General features: G+C 50.5%; 2 protein-coding genes across 7 annotated transcripts in view; one reads left to right on the top strand and one right to left on the bottom strand.

Annotated features, from left to right (window-relative positions):
• Window positions 1-6,412: 6,412 nt before the first annotated feature.
• On the top strand, window positions 6,413-14,322 carry AWAT2 (acyl-CoA wax alcohol acyltransferase 2). Its single transcript, XM_064574835.1, has 7 exons — window positions 6,413-6,769; window positions 11,502-11,612; window positions 12,000-12,070; window positions 12,315-12,519; window positions 12,764-12,938; window positions 13,488-13,687; window positions 13,905-14,322. The coding sequence occupies exons 1-7, from the start codon at window positions 6,547-6,549 to the stop codon at window positions 14,057-14,059; spliced, it is 1,140 nt and encodes a 379-aa protein (XP_064430905.1). The 5' UTR covers window positions 6,413-6,546; the 3' UTR covers window positions 14,060-14,322.
• Window positions 14,323-15,266: 944 nt separating this feature from the next.
• The window catches only part of EDA (ectodysplasin A), a 345,587-nt gene continuing 340,994 nt past the window's right edge, over window positions 15,267-19,859 (bottom strand). For all 6 annotated transcript variants that reach the window (XM_064574196.1, XM_064574197.1, XM_064574200.1 and 3 more), the window contains exon 8: window positions 15,267-19,387. In XM_064574196.1, coding sequence (XP_064430266.1) covers window positions 19,136-19,387 — 252 coding nt within the window. In that variant the 3' untranslated portion in view covers window positions 15,267-19,135. The remainder of the gene's footprint in view (window positions 19,388-19,859) is intronic.

Below are 19,859 nucleotides of genomic sequence, written 5' to 3'. Positions count from 1 at the left end.
AGATTAAAACAGAGTTGGTGCTCTGTTCCCAGTGGGATCTGGCAAGTCCAGAGTCCTCTGCCCTGTTGCCACTGTAGTTGCCCCCTATAGCACGTCTCTGAAAGCCCAGGGTCAGCAGAACACGTTTTAGAAACCAGCAACTAGCTTTGCTAGCCATTTGCTAGCTTTTGCTTATCTCACAGACCCCTCTCCCAAATGGTGGCCCAAACGAAGCTTCTAATTTGCTCTACCCACCCTGGGAGAAGTGTTCCTCTTCCCGTATTTCCCATCCCCACGATGCACCCAGGGACGGGGTCAGAACGTTAGCCATCCCCTTGGTTCCTCTTACTCCTCAACTCCACACCAAATGCCCAGGCTGGACAATTTCTTGTCAGGCTTTTTCTTTTTTTTTTTAATTTTATTTTATTATGTTATGTTAATCACCATACATTACATCATTAGTTTTTGATGTAGCGTTCCATGATTCACTGTTTGCATATAACACACAGTGCTCCATGCAGTACGTGCCCTCCTCAGTACCCATCACCAGGCTAACCCATCCTCCCACCCCCCTCCCCTCTACAACCCTGTTTGTTTTTCAGAGTCCATTGTCTCTCATGGTTCATCTCCCCCTCTGATTCCCCCCCTTCATTTTTCCCTTCCTACTATCTTTTTTTTTAAACATATAATATATTATTTGTTTCAGAGGTACAGGTCTGTGATTCAACAGTCCTACACAATTCACAGCACTCACCATAGCACATAACCTCCCCAATGTCTATCACCCAGCCACCCCATCCCTCCCACCCCCCACCACTCCAGCAACCCTCAGTTTGTTTCCTGAGATTAAGAATTCCTCATATCAGTGAGATCGTATGATACATGTCTTTCTCTGATTGACTTATTTCGTTCAGCATAATACCCTCCAGTTCCATCCACATCATTGCAAATGGCAAGATTTCATTCCTTTTGATGGCTGCATAATACTCCATTGTATATATACACCACATCTTTATCCATTCATCTGTTGATGGACATTTTGGCTCTTTCCACAGTTTGGCTATTGTGGACATTGCTGCTATAAACATAGGGGTGCATGTACCCCTTCGGATCCCTACATTTGTATCTTTGGGGTAAATACCCAGTAGTGCAATTGCTCTATTTTCAACTTTTTGAGGAACCTCCATACTGTTTTCCAGAGTGGCTGCACCAGCTTGCATTCCCACCAACAGTGTAGGAGGGTTCCCCTTTCTCCGCCAACATCTGTCGTTTCCTGAATTGTTAATTTTAGCCATTCTGACTGGTGTGAGGTGGTATCTCATTGAGGTTTTGATTTGGATTTCCCTGATGCCGAGTGATGTTGAGCACTTTTTCATGTGTCTGTTGGCCATTTGGATGTCTTCTTTGGAAAAATGTCTCTTCATGTCTTCTGCCCATTTCTTGATTGGATCATTTGTTCTTTGGGTGTTGAGTTTGATAAGTTCTTTACAGATTTTGGATACTAGTCCTTTATCTGATATCTGATTTGCAAATATCTTCTGCCATTCTGTCATTTGTCTTTTGGTTTTGTTGAGTGTTTCTTTTGCTGTGCAAAAGTTTTTATCTTGATGAAGTCCCAGTAGTTCATTTTTGCCCTTGCTTCCCTTGCCTTTGGCTATGTGTCTAGGAAGAAGTTGCTGCGGCTGAGATCAAAGAGGTTGCTGCCTATGTTCTCCTTTGGGATTTTGATGGACTCTGTCAGGCCTTTTCTGTCCCTCCTTGCCTCTCACCTGTGTTCAGTGTTCATGGAGCTTTGTTCCCCAGTAGGGGATAGTCTCAAAGTTTCCCTAACAGGAGCCTAAATAGAGAGTGGGCTACTTCTATCCCAAACAATAAAGTCAGTTTCATGAAAGAGATTTGGGCCAGCAGGCCTTTCTAGGACGGGGAAAGTCCCCATGAACCAATCAACTTACTCTCCATGGAGGTAGAGCTGGGACTGCAAGTCTTCATTACAGAGGAGAAACCGGTGAGCCTATGTGTCAGTCTCGGGAGCATCTGGGGCTCTGGGCCTTGACAGTCGCCCATGCCCTACAGTCATCCTCATGTGGCATTTGGCGCAAGTCGCCATCCCAGCTCAGAAGCCAATCTTGCCTCCTCAGTGTCCACAGGATTAAGACCACACTCCACGTCCCCGTGACCAGACTCTTTTGGAGATTGGTTCTGCTGCCCTTTGCAGCCTTGATTCCCACCAGCCCCTTTGTAGAACCCCTATTCCCACCAAGCAGGTGAGCTGCACCTACCACCCTCCACATATTTCTGTAGAGGCATCTGAGCCTCAGAGAGGAGAGTGCCTGCATGGGACCTCTGCTTCAGAAGAGACACCCAGAATCCAGCTGCTTCTCACCATCCTGACCATCACCAATCTGGCCTGAGCCACCATCATCTGTCGCATGGATTCCTGCCCTAGCCCCTCAAAAGTCTCCTCCTTCTTCCTTGGCCTTTGAAAACCATAAATCCATCCTGTTTCTTTTTCTTTTTTTTTTAATCTGTCACTCAAAACCTCACAATGGTTCCCCCCTTTCAGTCAGAGTAAAAGGCCAAGGCTGCACACCATCGGGCCCTACCAAGCTCTCTGGCTTCTCCTTCCTCCGCTTCTCTCCTCACCCAACTGGAGTCTTCTCCTCAAAACCTGTCAGACACACCCCACCTTAGGGTCTGTGCCCTGGCTGTGCCCTCTGCCTGGAGCATTCTCAGTTCAGACATCCGCATGGCTCACTTCCTCACCTCTTTCAAGCCTTTGCCCAAATGCCACCTTTTCTGTGTGGCATTCCCTTTTAAAATTGTAAAGCCTGCTCTCCCTGCCTAATTCCTCCTCGCCCCCACCAGCACTCCGGATCCTTCTTATGCTACTCAAGCGCTTTTTCTTTTTCTCATAGCACTTACTACCTTATAATACACTATAGAATTAGTTAATTAATTAATTTCTATCATCCGTCTTTGCTTAGCAGAATGTATACTTTGCAAAAGCATGAATTTTTAAAATGTGTTTTGCTCACTGATCTAACCCAGCTGCCTAGAACAGTCCGTGGCATATCCTATGCCTTAAGTAATTATATGTTGCCTCAGGAAACCCTCCCAGTCTTTCACAATTTCATCCACTTGACTCAGCACACACCTGGCTGGACTTAGATGCTGTCAGACTCACACATGCCCAGAGCACACAGACACATGCTTGGAGATGCCGCCTACTGATGTGGAAATATAATTGTAAGTTGATAGCTAGACAGTTTTCCCTTTGTACCTATATATGCACATGCAAAGGCCACATGTACACATGCAGGCATGGACTAATCACATTTTTTAAATTAAGGGTTTTTCCCCCTTATTTATTTGTCAGGGAAGGGGGGGAGGAGAAAGGGAGCACAAGCAGGGGGAGTGGCAGGGAGAGGGAGAGGGAGAAGTAGGCTCCCTGCCGAGGAAAGAACCCGATGTGGGACTTGATCCCAGGACCCCGGGATCATGACCCGAGCCAAAGGCAGACGCTTAACCGCCTGAGCCACCCAGACGTCCCTTAAATTAAGTTTTAATATTGACTTTGAGGCACCTTTGTTGGCCAAATTCTATTTTAAAAATATTTCAAACCTACAGAATAGTTGAAAGAATTGACCAGTAGACACCCACCACTTAGATTGTACAAATAATGTTTTGCTACATTTGATTTATTGTACATCTATCTATCCATATATTTCTCTGTCCCCCCATCAATACATCTTATATGCATGTCAGAGTAAATTGTAGCCATCAGCATCCTTTTCCCCTAAATACTTCAGCATTAAGGAGAATTTCATATTTGTTTGCTTTTTAGGTAAAATTGACATGTAGAGAAATGCGTACATCTTAAGTATACTCTTGCTGAGCTTTGACAAATGAGTTTTTGACCTGTGTAACTCAAAGCTCTGTCAGGATGGAGAACATCGTCGTCACCCCCCAAATTTCCATCATGCCCCTTCCTAGTCAATTCGTTAGCACGGGCAACCGCCACTCTGATTTTTTTCACAATAGATTATTTTTTTGCCTGTTCTGGAATTTCAAGTACACAGAATAATTTGATAGGTACTCACATTTATTTATTCATTCAACAACAAAAAATTATGCAGCACCTACCCTACGCTCGTAGACCTATATCTGATGTCTGTTCATGGGGAGAAATGAGTTCTCTGTGACTGACCAAATGACCAAAGGTATTTCTAGGCATGGCCTCTGGCCTCCTCTCTCCTCCCCTGCAATCGGATTGTCAATGGGAGAACCCCCACACAGCTGGGCCTCATACACAGAAATGCAGGCCACTCGGTGGTAGGGCGCTCTGGGCTCCTCGCTGCCCGCCTCTCTCCCCCGTCTACTCTGGCTCTGGAGATCCCTCATCAGCCCCAAGCCCCTCCCACTCACTTCCCACACCAGAGCTTCATCCACGTTTCTCTACACATGTGAGCCAGGGGGTGTCCCAATCTCGGCCCAGGCTGCACCTAAGTGGGTAAAAGTGCAGGTGAGAAGACAGCTGGAAGGAGCTGGGCAAGCAGAGGCCGCGTGTGTCCCTGCCATCAAGTGCAGGGGTGGGGGTGGAGGGTGGAGACTAACTGGGGGCTGGAGAAGAAAGCATGAAGAGAGGAAACCTCAAAGGCTCCTGCGCAACAGGGGCTGGGACCAAAGGAGCAGCACTTACCTGGAGACCCTGAGACCCTGAGCATGATGCTCTTGCCCTCCAAGAAGGACCTTAAGATTGCCCTGGAGGTTTTTGCTGTTTTCCAGTGGCCCTTGAGTATGTCTATTATCGGTGAGTCTTCAGCTTTCCGTAGGGTGACCACCTGCTATGGTATGCCCGGGACTGAGGGGTTTTAGGGTTGAGCAGGGTTTTGAATGCCAAGACCTGGGTTGTTCCAGGCAAATCCGGAGGACTGGTCACCTCAGCCTCTCACCTGACTTGCCTGGGAATGGTACTCGTGAATCTCTGAGTGCAGTACACGAGGGTATGTGTGTGCACACATGGGTGTGTGCCTATGCAGGGGTGCATCTGAGTGTGTGCAAGCAAGCCTTGATGCAAATGTGTATGGTGAGCCCTCCTGGGTCTACACTGGGGCATGCAGGGCATGTTTAAGGAAGATGGGGAGCAGTTCCATTGAGGCTACCCAAGGAAAAGGACTTAGCTACAGCCTCATGCACTTGAACAGGCCATCCATGGGGGAGAGTTGCCTGGTGGCAGCCGGAGGCTCTGAAAGCTCATTGCCCAGAGCAGTTCATCCATTTCCCCCCACTGTCTACACCACAAACACTTTGTGAAAGTTACATATCCACTGGACGCTGCGTTCTGGGTGCTGAAGCAAAGCAGCCCTGTGTGTGGGGGGGGCGTGGGGGGAGGCTGGAAAAAAATTCTCGTTTGTCAGGTGGTCTAGGTGAGGACAAGCTGGAGGCAAGGGTATGAACCAAAGGACCTTGTTAAGATATCTGGGAAGGGATATCTTAACTAGAGGGGAGGGGGGTGGGGGGATGGGTTAGCCCGGTGATGGGTATTAAGGAGGGCACGTATTGAATGGAGCACTGGGTGTTATACGCAAACAATGAATCATGGAACACTACATCAAAAACTAATGATGTAACGTATGGTGATTAACATAACATAATAAAATTTTAAAAATGCAAAAAAAAAGATATCTGGGAAGAAAGAATGCAGGTAGGTCTTGGGAGTCTGGAGCTTGCCAGTGAATAGGGAGACTGGGCTAGAAGACAGGGAATGGGAGGCTCAGAGACCTGCTTGGAATGGGCACCAGGACCCCTCTGTGCCGAAAAGAGCAGTGTTAACCTAGGAATGATTAGCAGTCAGAGCTGGAAGAGACCAGCAGAAAGGAATTCATATGTATTAGGTACTTTGTACCAGGTATTTTCACACCTATTATTTCCTTGTAGGCTCCTGCCAGCCTTATGAGGTAGAAGCTATCATTATGCATAATAATATATACTAATAGCTACACGCACATAATAAGCACGAACACTCATAACATTAGCTAACATTAATTGCACCCTTTTCTCGTGTCAGGCACTGTTCTGAGCCCCTTGTGTGGCTAATAACCTCCATTTGTACAGATGAGGGCGCTGAGGTGCATGAGGCGTTAAGTGGTCTGTCCAAGATCACACAGTTGAGGAGGCAGAGGAGCTGGCCTGGGAGTTGAACCCACAAGGACACGATTCCAGCCCATGAATCTTGCATCAGCTCATTCACTGCTGCTCCTCGAGGCTGGGTCTGGACACGTCCCTGGAGCACATGCTAAGCCAGAGGCATGCTCTAATTTGTAATTGCCTCATTTTAAATTTCTGTTAACTGCCCATTCTTGACCTTTGCCCATTTTTCTCCCAAATGAGTTGACTCTTGAAGGGCACATAGGAAGTAGGTGAGGAAGGAGGAGTGTTCAGGGCAGAGAGTGGTAACCCGTGACAAGGCTAGGATGAGGGAGAGCATAAAGCATTCAAGGAGCTGCCGGTGGCTAAGTGGGAATAGGGCAAGAGGCCCAGAACTGATGCTCAACATTCATCGAAAAAATGAATAAGAGACAGGAGAAAGAGAACGCTGGAGAAGCAGACAGGGAACAATTGTGCAGGGAACCGTCAACTAAGGACAAGAGTTTGGACTTTTTCCTGAGGGCCATGAGGAGCCGTGATAGGGTTTGGCACAGGGCGACAGCTTCAGGTTTGAGTTTTCAAGAGATCACTCTCGCTCTGTATAGCGCACCGGTTATAGGAAGAGGCCGTTGCAATCATCCGGGTGAGAGAAGTGATTTGGACCAGACCAGTAGTAACTGGGATGCAGACAAGAGGGGAGAAAAGGGGAGATTGGAAAAATTGGAATAGAATTAATACAGCTTGATGATCAGAAGACATGAGCGAGAGAAATGGAAGAGGCAAGACGGGGGGCTTAGGGCCTGATGTGAGCTGGCAGAGGAGGCTGAAGGAGGAGAGTGGCGGGAAGGAACAGGAGTACAGGGAGAAAACCGTCCCAGGGAGCCCTTCATTAGAGTCCGACTGTGGGGCGTACAGAGAGGTAGTGCGGAGCAGGCAGAAGGGCTCTAGGCCTGGGCCTCAGGAGATGGGGGTTCCAGTTCCCCCCTCCTCTTGCCAGCTCACGCGGGCCAGGTGGAGCAAATGGTGCCTTGGAGCCTTCCCAGCTCTTCACCCTGTGCATGGAATCCTATCTCTTTGGACCCTGAAGGCCTAGAGAGGAGACCCTCACACCAAGTCTGTGAGGAAGAGAAGGCAGACAGATATTGACAGTGTGAATCCCAGTTGGCAGATGAAGTTCAGCGACTTGTCTGAGCTCACACTCATGGGACATGGCGGATCCGGGCCTCATCTCACTGCCCGGGCACTCTGCCCGAGGCCACACTGCCCCGCAAGATGTCCCCAACACTGTCTGGGTTGAGCAAAGCCTCGGGGAAACAGGGAGGTCTCTTCTGGACTAGACCCATGCCTCTCTTTTTTTTCTCAAAAAAGTCCAATAGTCTTATAAGGAGCACATCAAAAGGCTAAAACGGCTGGCCTTAGATCTGTTCCCTAGAGGCAGCCTCTTTCAACTTTGTTAGCTCTTTCTTCTGGTATTCATCTCCAGGGGTCTACATTTTACTACTTAAAATTTCCTACAGATTACTATAGTATTTCTGATTGAACAACTTTAGACGTTGTCACTGACTTCCTGGTATGGAAGATGAGAATTTGGCTCTACGCACTGTTGCTGGATCTTTCCTCTTCCTCCATCCTCCCGAGATTGTGATAGCACAGGTTTTGGTTCAATGCCTATGACTAGGAATATCCCTAGCAGAGCCATTTGGTGTACTGAGAGCATGCTTCCTCGCTTGTTGCAACTTTCTATTTTCCCTGGAACTCATAGTCGCCTCGTTTTAAATTTCTTTTGTTATTTATTAGATATCTATTGACTACGAATTCATCTTCAAACTCTCCACAGACACAGTAACCTCTCCATATGTGTGAACACATCAGGAACCTATGGGGAGGCATGGGTACTGGAGCCCAGCATTCTCCTGTTACGCAACATGGTCTTCTTATGCATCTCTCTCACTTCCAGGTCCCTGAGGCATCATGGGTGCACAGTTTAAGAAGGTGCTCGCTCTCCTGGTTGTGCAAGTGTTGCGTCAGGACTTGCTTGACCCCGGGAGTGTTTTCTTAAATTTTGTGTCCTAGGCACCTGGCTTGCTTCACCCTAGCCCTGGCCCTGGTCACTTCCTTCCTTCGTTGGCTCTTTTTGCTCCTCCTGGATCCCATGCCTTCCTCTGTCTTGGTTGACTCCCTTATCTTGATGGAGCACATCCTCCAGTAGTTTCCTGAGAAAGAGACATGGGAGACAAACCATCTGAGACCGTATGTCTGAGATTGTCTTTATTCTCCTTTCGTGCTTGATTAATAATTTGGCTGCATACAGAGTATCTTAGGTGTCTGTGTCTAGTGTTAAGTGTCTGAGGCTAGAGTCTCTCTGGCTCCATTTTGCAGAGAGTAGTCCTCCCATCATCCGACTGTGTAAGGGAGGGAAGGAGACCTGGAGCTCTTCCTCTTTGGTAGACTTTCAGTCAAGCCCCGTGCCTCACACTGCTTTTGTGTCACACCTGCTGGCTCGAGATTCTGAGTCTTTCCCAGATTTTCCAGCACAAACAGGCTTTGCTCTTGTGGCCATTCTCCTGGCGGGTGACCAGATTTCAATTTTCTTTGTTTGAAGTCAGTTACTCCCTCCTTCATCTACTTTCCAGCATGCAGACATTTTGCTGGTGTCTCTCATCCACTGTTGTGGGTATCTCTCGAATTCCTTTTCTCATTGCAGAGCTGTATCTTTTAAAACACTCTTAGGGTCAATGTTTATAGCAGCAATGTCCACAATAGCCAAACTGTGGAAAGAGCCAAGATGTCCATCGACAGATGAATGGATAAAGAACAGGTGGTATATATATACAATGGAATATTATGCAGCCATCAAAAAGAATGAGATCTTGCCGTTTGCAACGATGTGGATGGAACTGGAGAGTGTTATGCTGAGCGAAATAAGTCAATCAGAGAAAGACATGTATCATATGACCTCACTGATATGAGGAATTCTTAATCTCAGGAAACAAACTGAGGGTTGCTGGAGTGGTGGGGGGTGGGAGGGATGGGGTGGCTGGGTGATAGACATTGGGGAGGGTATGTGCTATGGTGAGCGCTGTGAATTGTGCAAGACTGTTGAATCACAGATCTGTACCTCTGAAACAAATAATACAATATATGTTAAAAAAAAAAAGAAGAAGAAGATAGCAGGAGGGGAAGAATGAAGGGGGGGAAATTGGAGGGGGAGACGAACCATGAGAGACGATGGACTCTGAAAAACAAACTGAGGGTTGTAGAGGGGAGGGGGGTGGGAGGATGGGTTAGCATGGTGATGGGTATTAAAGAGGGCACGTTATGCATGGAGCACTGGGTGTTATACACAAACAATGAATCATGGAATGCTACATCAAAAACTAATGATGTAATGTATGGTGATTAACATAATAAAAAATTAAAAAAATAATAAGACACTCAGGGTAATTTTCATGAGGCCTTGGCAAGCAGTCAAGATAAAAAACAAAAAAACTGTGTCTAGTCTGCCATGCTCAATTAGAAGTGTGTCCTGTCTTTTCTAGCCTTTGCTTTTTTTATTGTGATTTTTAAAAAAATTTTATTATGTTACTATGTTAGTCACCATACAATACATCATTAGTTTTTGATGTGGTGATCCACGATCCATTGTTTTCGTATAACACCCAGTGCTCCATGCAGTGCGTGCCCTCCTTAATACCCATCACTGGGCTAACCAATCCCCCCACCCCCCTCCCCTCTAAAACCCTGTTTCTCAGAGTCCATAGTCTCTCATGGTTCATCTCTCCCTCCAGTTCCGCCGCCCTCATTTTTCCCTTCCTTCTCCTAGTGTCCTTCATGCTATTCCTTATGTTCCACAAATAAGTGAAACCATATGATAATTGACTTTCTCTGCTTGACTTATTTCACTTAGCATAATCTCCTCCAGTCCCATCCGTGTTGATGTAAAAGTTGGGTATTCATCCTTTCTGATGGCTGAGTAATATTCCATTGTATATATGGACCACATCTTCTTTATCCATTCATCTGTTGAAGGGCATCTTGGCTCTTTCCACAGTTTGGCTATTGGGGACATTGCTGCTATGAACATTGGGGTGCATATGGCCCTTCTTTTCACTACATCTGTGTCTTTGGGGTAAATACCCAGTAGTGCAATTGCTGGGTCATAGGGTAGCTCTATTTTTAAATTTTTGAGACACCCCCACACTGTTTTCCAGAGTGGCTGTACCAACTTGCATTCCCACCAACAGTGTAAGAGGGTTCCCCTTTCTCCACAACCTCTCCAACATTTGTTGTTTCTTTCCCTGTCCATTTTTGCCATTCTAACTGGTGTAAGGTGGTATCTCAATGTGGTTTTGATTTGGATTTCCCTGATGGCTAATGATGATGAACATTTTTTCATGTGTCTGTTAGCCATTTGTATGTCTTCTTCAGAGAAGTGTCTTTTCATCTCTTCTGCCCACTTTTTGACTTGATTATTTGTTTTTTGGGTGTTGAGTTTGAGAAGTTCTTTATAGATCTTGGATACCAGCCCTTTATCTGTAGTGTCATTTGCAAATATCTTCTCCCATTCTATGGGTTGCCTCTTTGTTTTGTTGACTGTTTCCTTTGCTGTGCCTAAGCTTTTTATCTTGATGAAGTCCCAAAAGTTCATTTTTGCTTTTGTTTCACTAGCTTTTGGAGATGTATCTTGAAAGAAGTTGCTGTGGGTCTAGGCTTTGCTTTTACCCACTTTCTCTCACGCGGTCTTATTCACAGCTGTTTTAAAAACGGAGTTCGGTCATAATTCTGAGTGGGTGTGGCTTCCGAGGACTTGTCTCCATGAAGTCTGTCCTAACTACTCTACCCTACAGCACTCCTATCTTACCGGAGCCTAACACAGCCCAGTACCTTATTGGGTCCTAGCTTGCATTGTCTTTTGTCTCTCAATTGCCAACTTGTGCGCTCCCAGCCTGGCTGAAGTTGGGTCTTCTCTTTCTCTGGTATTCCCTCCACTGATGCCTCACAGAGAAGATCTGGAGAGGAAAATGTGAGGCAGACGAAAACCGTTCCTGCCTCTGTCTTTCCTGGACTCCCAGCCTCCGATGGTTAGATCGGAGCGGTCCATCGGTGGCTCCCTGCCATGGAGCACAGCCCAGAGCAGGGCCAGAGCAGGTCCTGGGGAGCAGAGGGCTTACTGCATGGGGCACAGCTGCCTTCCAGATCCGAAACAGGGCCCCCAGGACAGAGAGGATATGGAGGACTGGGAACAGGTGCTAGGGTGATGAAGTGAGAGTGGTTCGGTGAGAGTGTGTGTAACCTTGGGGTGGAGAGCCCCCAGAGGGAGGGAAAGTATGGAGGACTGTTCACAATTCATTAACTCTGGGCTGGGCTCCCTCCAGTAATCACCGTAGTCTTTGTCAACCTCTACCTGGTGCTGTTCACGCCCTACTGGCCTGTCACTGTGCTCATCCTCACCTGGCTGGCTTTCGACTGGAAGACCCCCCAGCGAGGTAAGGGCCCCTCTGGGGCTGTGTTGCGACTGGCCACATGCTCTTTTCTCTCTTCTTCTGATAGTCCTGAGAGGTTCTGGCTAATTCCCAGGCAGCCCTTTAGCCTGTCCCTCCGTCCCTGGGTTAGAGAAGCTGGGGGAAGGGGTCTTTTCAAAGTGCTGCAAAGGCCCAGATCAGAACTGGAGTGGGTGAGGGGAAAAGCAGCTAGTAAAGCAGCAAGCTAGGCCTGTCCTAAATTGGCCCTGATGTGACATCGCTCATCCCGGTTGTCACTTACAAGGCCAGGCAACAGCAGGGGGTGAGGGGCCACCCTGTGGCTGGCCAAAAGGGGCTCTGAAGAAGATGGTGGGGGTGGGCAAAACGTGGCTGCCTTGGCTCTGTTTTCAGGTGGCCGCCGGATAGCCTGTGTGAGGAGATGGTGCATATGGAAACACTACTGTGATTACTTTCCTCTCAAGGTGAGTAGGCCCAGGTCCCCCTACTTGGGTCCTGGGCCCAGCCCCAACTCTGGTGCCAGCAGTTGGGCCAGGGTGGAGGTTGGGGGCATCATTCCCATCGAGACCCATGTGAATGATGCTCCATGTTGCTGTGTGGTACCCAACTGCCTCACAGGACATACCAGCCCTTCCCTTTCCGGTCTCTCGCCGGAAGAGGAGTACTCCTCCTTGCCTGTACCCCTCCTGACTCCACTCTCCTCCACAGCTTTTGAAGACTCATGATATCTCCCCCAATCACAACTACATCCTCGTGTGCCACCCTCATGGGCTTTTTTCCCACTCATTCTTTGGCCACTTTGCCACAGACTCCTCAGGCTTCTGCAAGATCTTTCCCGGTATCACTCCTTATGTTCTCACACTGGGAGTCTTATTCTGGGTGCCGCTTCTCAGAGATTATATCATGTCTTCAGGTGAGTTGGCCCCTAAGACATAAAGCCAAAGGAAACATGGCTCCCCGAGGGAGAAGTGTTGGGGGAATGGGAGAGAGCAAGGCCAACTCGGTGGTCCTGTCTGGTCTTAGAAAGCTACCTTAGGCTCACCCGCCTGACATGAGGCTCTCCCCTCCTTTGAAGAGGTAGGGAGGAAAGTTAGGAGGTTTGGAAAGTGGCCAATGAGCTTTTGGTGTTTTCTGTACCGCCCCCCGCTCCCGACCAGGGATCTGCTCTGTGAGTCAAGCCTCCATGGACTTTCTGCTCACACATAAAGGCACTGGCAACATGCTGATTGTGGTGGTTGGTGGCCTGGCTGAGTGCAGATACAGCCTGCCAGGCTCTACCACCCTGGTCTTGAAGAATCGGACTGGCTTTGTACGCGTGGCCCTTCATCATGGGTAAGGACGGCTCTGGTCCAGAATGGGGAGAGGGGCTCCGAAAGCCCAGCATGGAAGGAGTAAGGGATTTTGAGGAAATGATACCTAAAAAGGGAGGTGGAAACCTGCTTCTGTGTTGGAGTAGAGACTGGGCCGGGTCCTCGAGGCATTTCTGCTTATGAGGAGAGGCTAGAGGGCCAGCCCTCGGCTCTTCTTTCTCACCCTAGCGTCTCGTCTGGGCCAGTCCCTCTATAAAAGGCCACAGGCTGCAAGCTCATGTCAGAGAGAACCAAAACTGCTGTGGGGATAAAGGGAAGAAAGTGAAATGAAATGGCCCTTGGGTCTCCTCTTCCAGTGTTTCAGACCCGTGGGTTCACAGGAGGGTCTGGGACTTGCTTCCTTTAGCTTGCTGCTACTTTGCCCCCACAGGCAGCCTGGGGTAGACAGCGGGGCCCTCACACTTAGCCTGGATCTAGGCCCAGCTAAGTCACGGGCCGAGAAGCCTATAGGCAGACCCAGGGGCCGCTGGTAGCACATCCGGCCATCGAAGGATATGCCTTTCCTCTGCAGAGTTCCTCTAATCCCTGCCTATGCCTTTGGGGAGACAGACCTCTACAATCAGTACATTTTCACTCCTGGGGGCTTGGTGAATCGCTTCCAGAAGTGGATGCAGCGTATGGTACACATCTACCCTTGTGCTTTCTATGGGCGTGGCTTCACGGAGAACTCATGGGGCCTACTGCCCTATGCCCGGCCCATAACCACGGTTGGTGAGTGAGCCTGTCCACTGGGAGCCACGTCTAGGATATAGGATCCAGTTCTGGGGCTGGACCTTGGCTCTGGCCGTGTCCAGAGGCAGAGAGGTGGACTAGGATGAGGGGCATGGTGGGGGGAAGGGCGGGGAGACCCTGGGCTTGAGGGCTGAGGCCCATTCTGAGGAGTGAGCTGTTCTGATGCTTTTCCCTTCTTCTCTGTCTCCCGTCGCAGTCGGGAAGCCGCTACCACTGCCCAAGATTGAGAACCCGAGCCAGGAGACGGTGGCTAAGTACCACGCACTCTATATCGACGCCCTACGCAAACTCTATGACCAGCATAAGACCAAATATGGCATCTCAGAGACCCAGGAACTGGTGCTCACTTGACAGACATCACCAGCAGCTTCTCGGCCTGGCTGGAAGGTGTAAAGAACCTGTGAAACAGGAGGACCAGTGTCCCATGTGGGCCTCCTGCTCCTGATTTGGCGAGTCCTCAATATGAGGAGGCTGTCCTCTAGGCCCCTCTTCTTCCTTCATCTCTCGCTGCCTTCCAGCTCTTCTCTGCCTTTACCTTGGGGCTACAAGGGAAACAGCCCCAAAAGGCAGGGAAAGCCCTAGGCGAGAGGTATCTTGAAGTCTCCCTCACGCACAGCCACTCAGCATCAGTACTGAGGAAATAAACAAAATAATATAGCTCCTCTTCTGATACTGCTTGTGGTCCAACTCATTGGTTTTAAGGGCCTAGGATCCCTGTTCATGGCTTTGCTTCTCTAGCTCTAACAGTCCCATCTCCTGGCATCGAGGCTCCTGCTGGCTTGGGAATTCAGGCTCCACCGCCTTCAAGCCATGTGACATGGGACAATCTGTCACCTCTGAGCCTGAGCTTCCTCACCTGTAACACGGGACCCAGAATCCCTCCCCTGCTTACCTCAGAGGCTACTGGGAAGGCCAATGATACTGAATGTGATTGACCTTTGTACATTGGACAGCTACCCCAAATCCTCCTCCTCCAGTCACTTTGCCCACTTCCTATCCTTGAGCAGACTCTGCCCTCAATTTCACGGCATCTCTATGTTTAAAAGAAAGTGTACAGTGTAAGATCTTGTCAGCAGCTCTTTGAACGTTGAAGTAGCCTTTCTATAGTTGGGTGACCTTGGGTGAGCTACTTAAACTTCCCGAGCATTGGTCTCCTCGTCTGCAAAATGGGATGATACATCATGGGGAGCTGGAGGCTGCATCTTCCCAAGCTGTTAGGGGCTCAGGCCTGAAATGTCTGTTATGGATGCTGCAGCGTCAGGCTGAGGGAACCTCCATGCTGTGTCTCTGCCTTGGGACAGCAATTCTTTCCTGCAGGACCTCTAGCTTACTGGACAGGCAGTGACAAGAAAAGACCTAAGGTGACAGGGATGGGGGCGTGTGTGGTCTGGGACAAAGACAGGATGTGGGAGGTTCTGACAGGAACTTCAGACCTCCTTCTTTTGGTTGCCCCCTCTGAGATGGGTGCCTTGGCCCTTCCCCTAGCTGACGTGTGGCCACACTTGCCAAGAAGCACCTGGCACACAGGAAGCGCTTAAGTCGATTTCGAGAATGGGGGGAGGAAAAAAGCTTTATTTGCAAAGAACAAACCATTAATTTACATAAACTTACATCCCAGTTTATATACATTATATATAGTTTATATACATAGTATCTCACACTGGATGCCGACCCCCCAAAGCAGCACGGGGCCTGCTCCAGGCCATTCTCACCACAAAGCCAGCCCCCCACCCCAGGTGAAAGTTTTTTGAATCAAGAAATGGCACACCCGAGTCCCCTTAGAGAGAGCCCCAACAGGAGTTAAGAGGAACAATCTGCTTCCTTCTTTGTGCTCACTGCGGCCTAGGGGAGCCTCTCTGTGGGCAGGGAGGAAGGCTGAGGCAATGCTGGCTAGCCTCGGGACTTCCTGGTATTGGGCCAGCCCAGAGACTTCCAGTCCAGAGACCAGGGCAGGGAGAATGCCTGGGGGGGGGGGGCGGGGGGGGCGGGCGGGAGAGAGTTCTGATGGTGGCTGCAGCAACTCTTTCCCCTGCCTGGCAGGGCTCCTGAAAGGGGCCAAGCACTTCCAGCCTTGAGTTTGGGGGTAGAAGAAAGGAGGGGTCTGTGCAGGACAGAGACAGCTCCAACTCCCTCACTCCTTTGAGTCTGCAGGTCAGGGCTCATTCACCTTGGCCAGGTCACCTTCCATATCTGGGCCTCTGGGTCTCGCTCTAAAGGTCCCTGACTCTATTTGCATCCACCGGAAGTTACATAAAACACACGGACTTGCCCGGGGATCCAAGTCTCTGTTCGCCTCCAGGGTTCCTAGCCCTTTCCTGCTTAGGCAAAGGAATTTCGCTCAGGATGGATGAGTGGGGACAGAAGGCAAAGACGACATTTCCCAAGGAACCAGGAGCTGAGCAGCCCCCAACGAATGCCTTTTATGCCGGCCTTGGCTGTTGAAGCCCAAGCAGTTGGCCAAGGCCCCCGCCATGCCATTCTCCTTCAAACCTCTGCCATCTGCTTGCTCACAGATGTCCTCATCCCATTCTCCACGCTAGCCCTGGTCCTCTGGTGAACTCACAGCAGCGCCATTCCAGACCATATATCTATTCCCACATCCTCTCGCTAGTAAATTGCTTCACCCCAGCTGTCTGTTGCTTCCTTCCTCACCTCCTTCCCTCTAGCTCCTTTTGAGGGTTCACAATGAATACAGGGTCCTCTGCAAAACCTAGCCCCTCCATAATCCCCTCCATAGCTGGACCTCAGGATGGGTGTCAGAATGTCCTTTAGGGGTACAATTAGGAAGCCTCCTCCTCCCCTCTCCTCACATCTGGCTTTAGAGCCAGGCCTCTCTCTCGGGCCTTTCCTCCATCAGGAGACATCCTGGTAGAGCAAGGCTCTCTGTGGGATGGTAGAAAGAGCCAAGGAGTCACTTAGTAGCTGTGGGAAGTGGACCAGCTCCCGTGATCTGTCTGTAGGGCAACAAGCGGAGGCCCTTGCCCGCAGCAGGGGCTCCTTACACGACGGGTGGGTGGAAGAGCATAAGGGATACAGTTCTGTGGGTACTGGAGGCCTGCTGCTTCGACGTGGTGCCAAGACGATTCTGACCACAGGAGCTGTTTCCCAAAGAAATGTCCTACTCTTTTTGCTACAAAGCCCCCGGCAGCCAAAAGAACATCAAGGAGTTACCACCAAGGAACGAAAACGCATGTGTCTGGGTTTCTCTCTGGGATGCTGAAGGATTTGGGGTCCCTATTCCCATTTTTATTGGTTCTCTCTAGACCGCACATTCAACACAATGCTGCAGCATAATGGAATGGCTTCGGAGGCAGACCTGGCTGAAGCCCCAGGCCTGTGGCTTAAACTGGTTGGGATCAGGGTGAGGCAGCCCCTAAGGGTCAGAGGCTTGCCCCCACAGTCTGGAGTCCACCTTTGCTTTCTCTTGCCTGCTGCCCCGGAAACCCCACGTTAGTGCAAGAAACAAAGCAAAGCACTTCACCTCTCGGAGCCTTGTCTACACAATGGGGTTCATAGCATCCTCAAAGGAGATAATGAGAGAGAAAGTACTGTCCAAACCTGAAGGAGAGGATCCCTTTAGTTCTCGCTACAACTGAGGACTATCTAAGGTACTTTCCAGAAGCCTGGGCCAGATGCATGCTTCAAGTTTACCCCACCTGGGGTTGCAAGGCTGTCATCAGCAGCCAGACGATGGCGGCATAGCCCACCCCCACTGGCCCAGACCCACCAAGGGCCGAGCATTACAGTTGTTTGGAAACGGAAGGTACAGTGGAGAAATGAACACCTGTCCTTGGTGGATTTCAGCTGCCGGAAGGGACTTACCCCACCTCCTCCAAAGGAAAGTCACTTCAGGAGTGACAGTAGCACAAGGTCCAACATTGGCCTTCCCCAGCTTTGAGCGAGACCCAGCATCCAGAAACCAGGCTGGCCCCTGGCAGTGAGCGATAAGGCCCTCGAACGGTCCCACTGTATGACCCAGTGGGGAACTTGGGGTCGGGGGGTGGGGTGGGTAAGGTGTTTTTGGACCTGGCTACAGGGCAGAGCCTTGCCCGATGCCTAGCTGCTGGGCTTCTCTTGAGCCTGGATTCAGGCGATCGGCACTGGGATCTCTGGTGACTCCGCTATGGCTTTCCGAAGCGAGAGTGAAGAAAGGTGGGTCAGTAGGGCATCGGCTGCTGTCCTTTTGGATAGGGCCTAGGCTAATGACCCTTTGGGTCACAGCAAACTTGAGGAAAAAAACCCACCGTCCTATCCCACTTCTTGCCCTTTTGGGGTCAGGCAGAAAAGTTCTGCCTTGCTAATGCCCCAGGGGCAGGCTGCGGTTTGGGAATATTCGTAGGCTCTCGTGGAAGCTGCCTCAATATTCGAATTTGAAGGGACTCCCGGAGGTCATCCAGTCCAACCCTTTGCCCCCAGACACAACTCGACTAGATGAATATTTGTGTTGCTTAATAAACGGAAAAGTCTCTTTGCGCCCAGGTCATCGAAAGAGTATCCCAGACTCACATAAGCACAGGTCCCAGGTAAGGCGCCTGTCTTAGACAGAGGTAGGCTCTGTGGCGAAAGAAGACAGGAGTTCTGGTCAGGCTGGGAAAGGGGGCAATTGGAAGGGGACCCAGAGATTTTTCTGAGTGTGGAACACGGCTGTAAACAAAGTGAAAGGCACGTGGCCCCAAGTATGCCTTCAGGTTCTTGGGCAGGCGGAGGTGTGGCCATTCCCTGCCACTGCTCCGAGAAGGGCAAACCTCCTATCCCCCAAAGCCCAGCAAGCCGACGCAAGGTGGCTCTCAGCCCCAGGGGGAAGAGCACCCCCCGGCCCCGACCCTCCGGCAGGCTGCAGTGCAGGGCAGCAAGAAGCCTTCCACTACCGAGGATGCCTGCTTGGCAGGTTTCTCCCTGGGTCTCTGCCACCAGCACCCGCCTTTCCCCTCCCCGCCCCTCTGCGTAGGCTTCACCACTCCCCTCCCGCCCTACCCTTGCCCCCCAGCCCTACCCAAGAGAGGAACGGCAGCCCCTAAGGGTCAGAGGCTTGCCCCCACGGTCTGGAGTCCACCTTTGCTTTCTCTTGCCTGCTGCCCCAGAAACCCCACGTTAGTGCAAGAAACAATCACTCTGACAACAGGGACCTTGAGGTTGAAGAGTTGAGCCATAAGCCAGTTGACACACGGAGCCAAGGAAGAAGGTCCTGCTTCCTGCAAACTCTGGGGCTCCATCAAACGTCCTGTGAACTCAAGGTCATTCTGGAAAGTCAAGCGGGCCTCATCATCCTGGAGTCCCTGGGGACTAAATAGCCCTGGGGTATTGATCTCTGTGGCTGCGACACCCATAACACCTCGCTCCACAGCAGCACTGAGAGGTTCTGGGAGTCCCGGCTCCCAACCCTGGGGCAGGGGCGCGGGCAGGGACAGAAACGGGGCGGGGGGGAATCTAGGATGCAGGGGCCTCGCCCAGCCTGATGGCCCCAAAGAAGGTGGTGTGCTTGCTCATATTGATAGAGATGTCGGCATGCACCATCTTCACGGCAATCTTCTGCCGGGCTTTGAGCAGGCAGACCCCCGCAGTGTAGCAAGTGTTGTAGTTGGTCTTGCCCGTCTCGATGCTGCGGGTACATTGCAGGAAGGGCTTCTCGTCCACCACCACCTCATAGCTGGCAAAGTCGGTGAAGTTGATGTAATAGACCTGGGGTGAGAGGCAACAAGAAGGGATTGGGGGAGAGAGGAAGGGGAGGGTGGGGCCCTTCCCTGCGGCGGACAGACAGGACCTTCTCAGACGAGCTGCCCGCACACCTTGTGAAGGGGGGCAGTGCCACCTGAGGGCGTGTGAGTTGGTCAGCAGGAAAGGCAAGATGATGGGCTGATCCGCTGCGCTTCCCCCACTCCGTGGGGCTCAGGGGGCTGAGCAAATCTCTTTCCAATAGCACGCCAGTTGTCAGCTCTGTGAGGGCAGGAACCAGGCCTTTCTCCCTCTGGTAGCTCTCCCAGCCCCTCCCCTGCCTTCCGCCCCACTCGGCCCGGCCCCCCGCAAGAGGCACGGTGCTCTGCACACAGTAGGGGCTCAATCAGTGCTACAGACAAATGGATACTTCCCGTGCCATGCCCCAAGGACTATTTGTGGCTGACCTTGGAAGTTGCTGATTCCCCAGAGAGGGCAC

The sequence above is a fragment of the Mirounga angustirostris genome, unplaced genomic scaffold (assembly GCF_029215605.1).
Source record: "Mirounga angustirostris isolate CCGP_5_RB_7025 unplaced genomic scaffold, mMirAng1.0.hap1 SCAF_11, whole genome shotgun sequence".
Classification (NCBI taxonomy): Eukaryota; Metazoa; Chordata; class Mammalia; order Carnivora; family Phocidae; genus Mirounga; species Mirounga angustirostris.
This window is presented reverse-complemented; position numbering and strand designations above follow the sequence as displayed.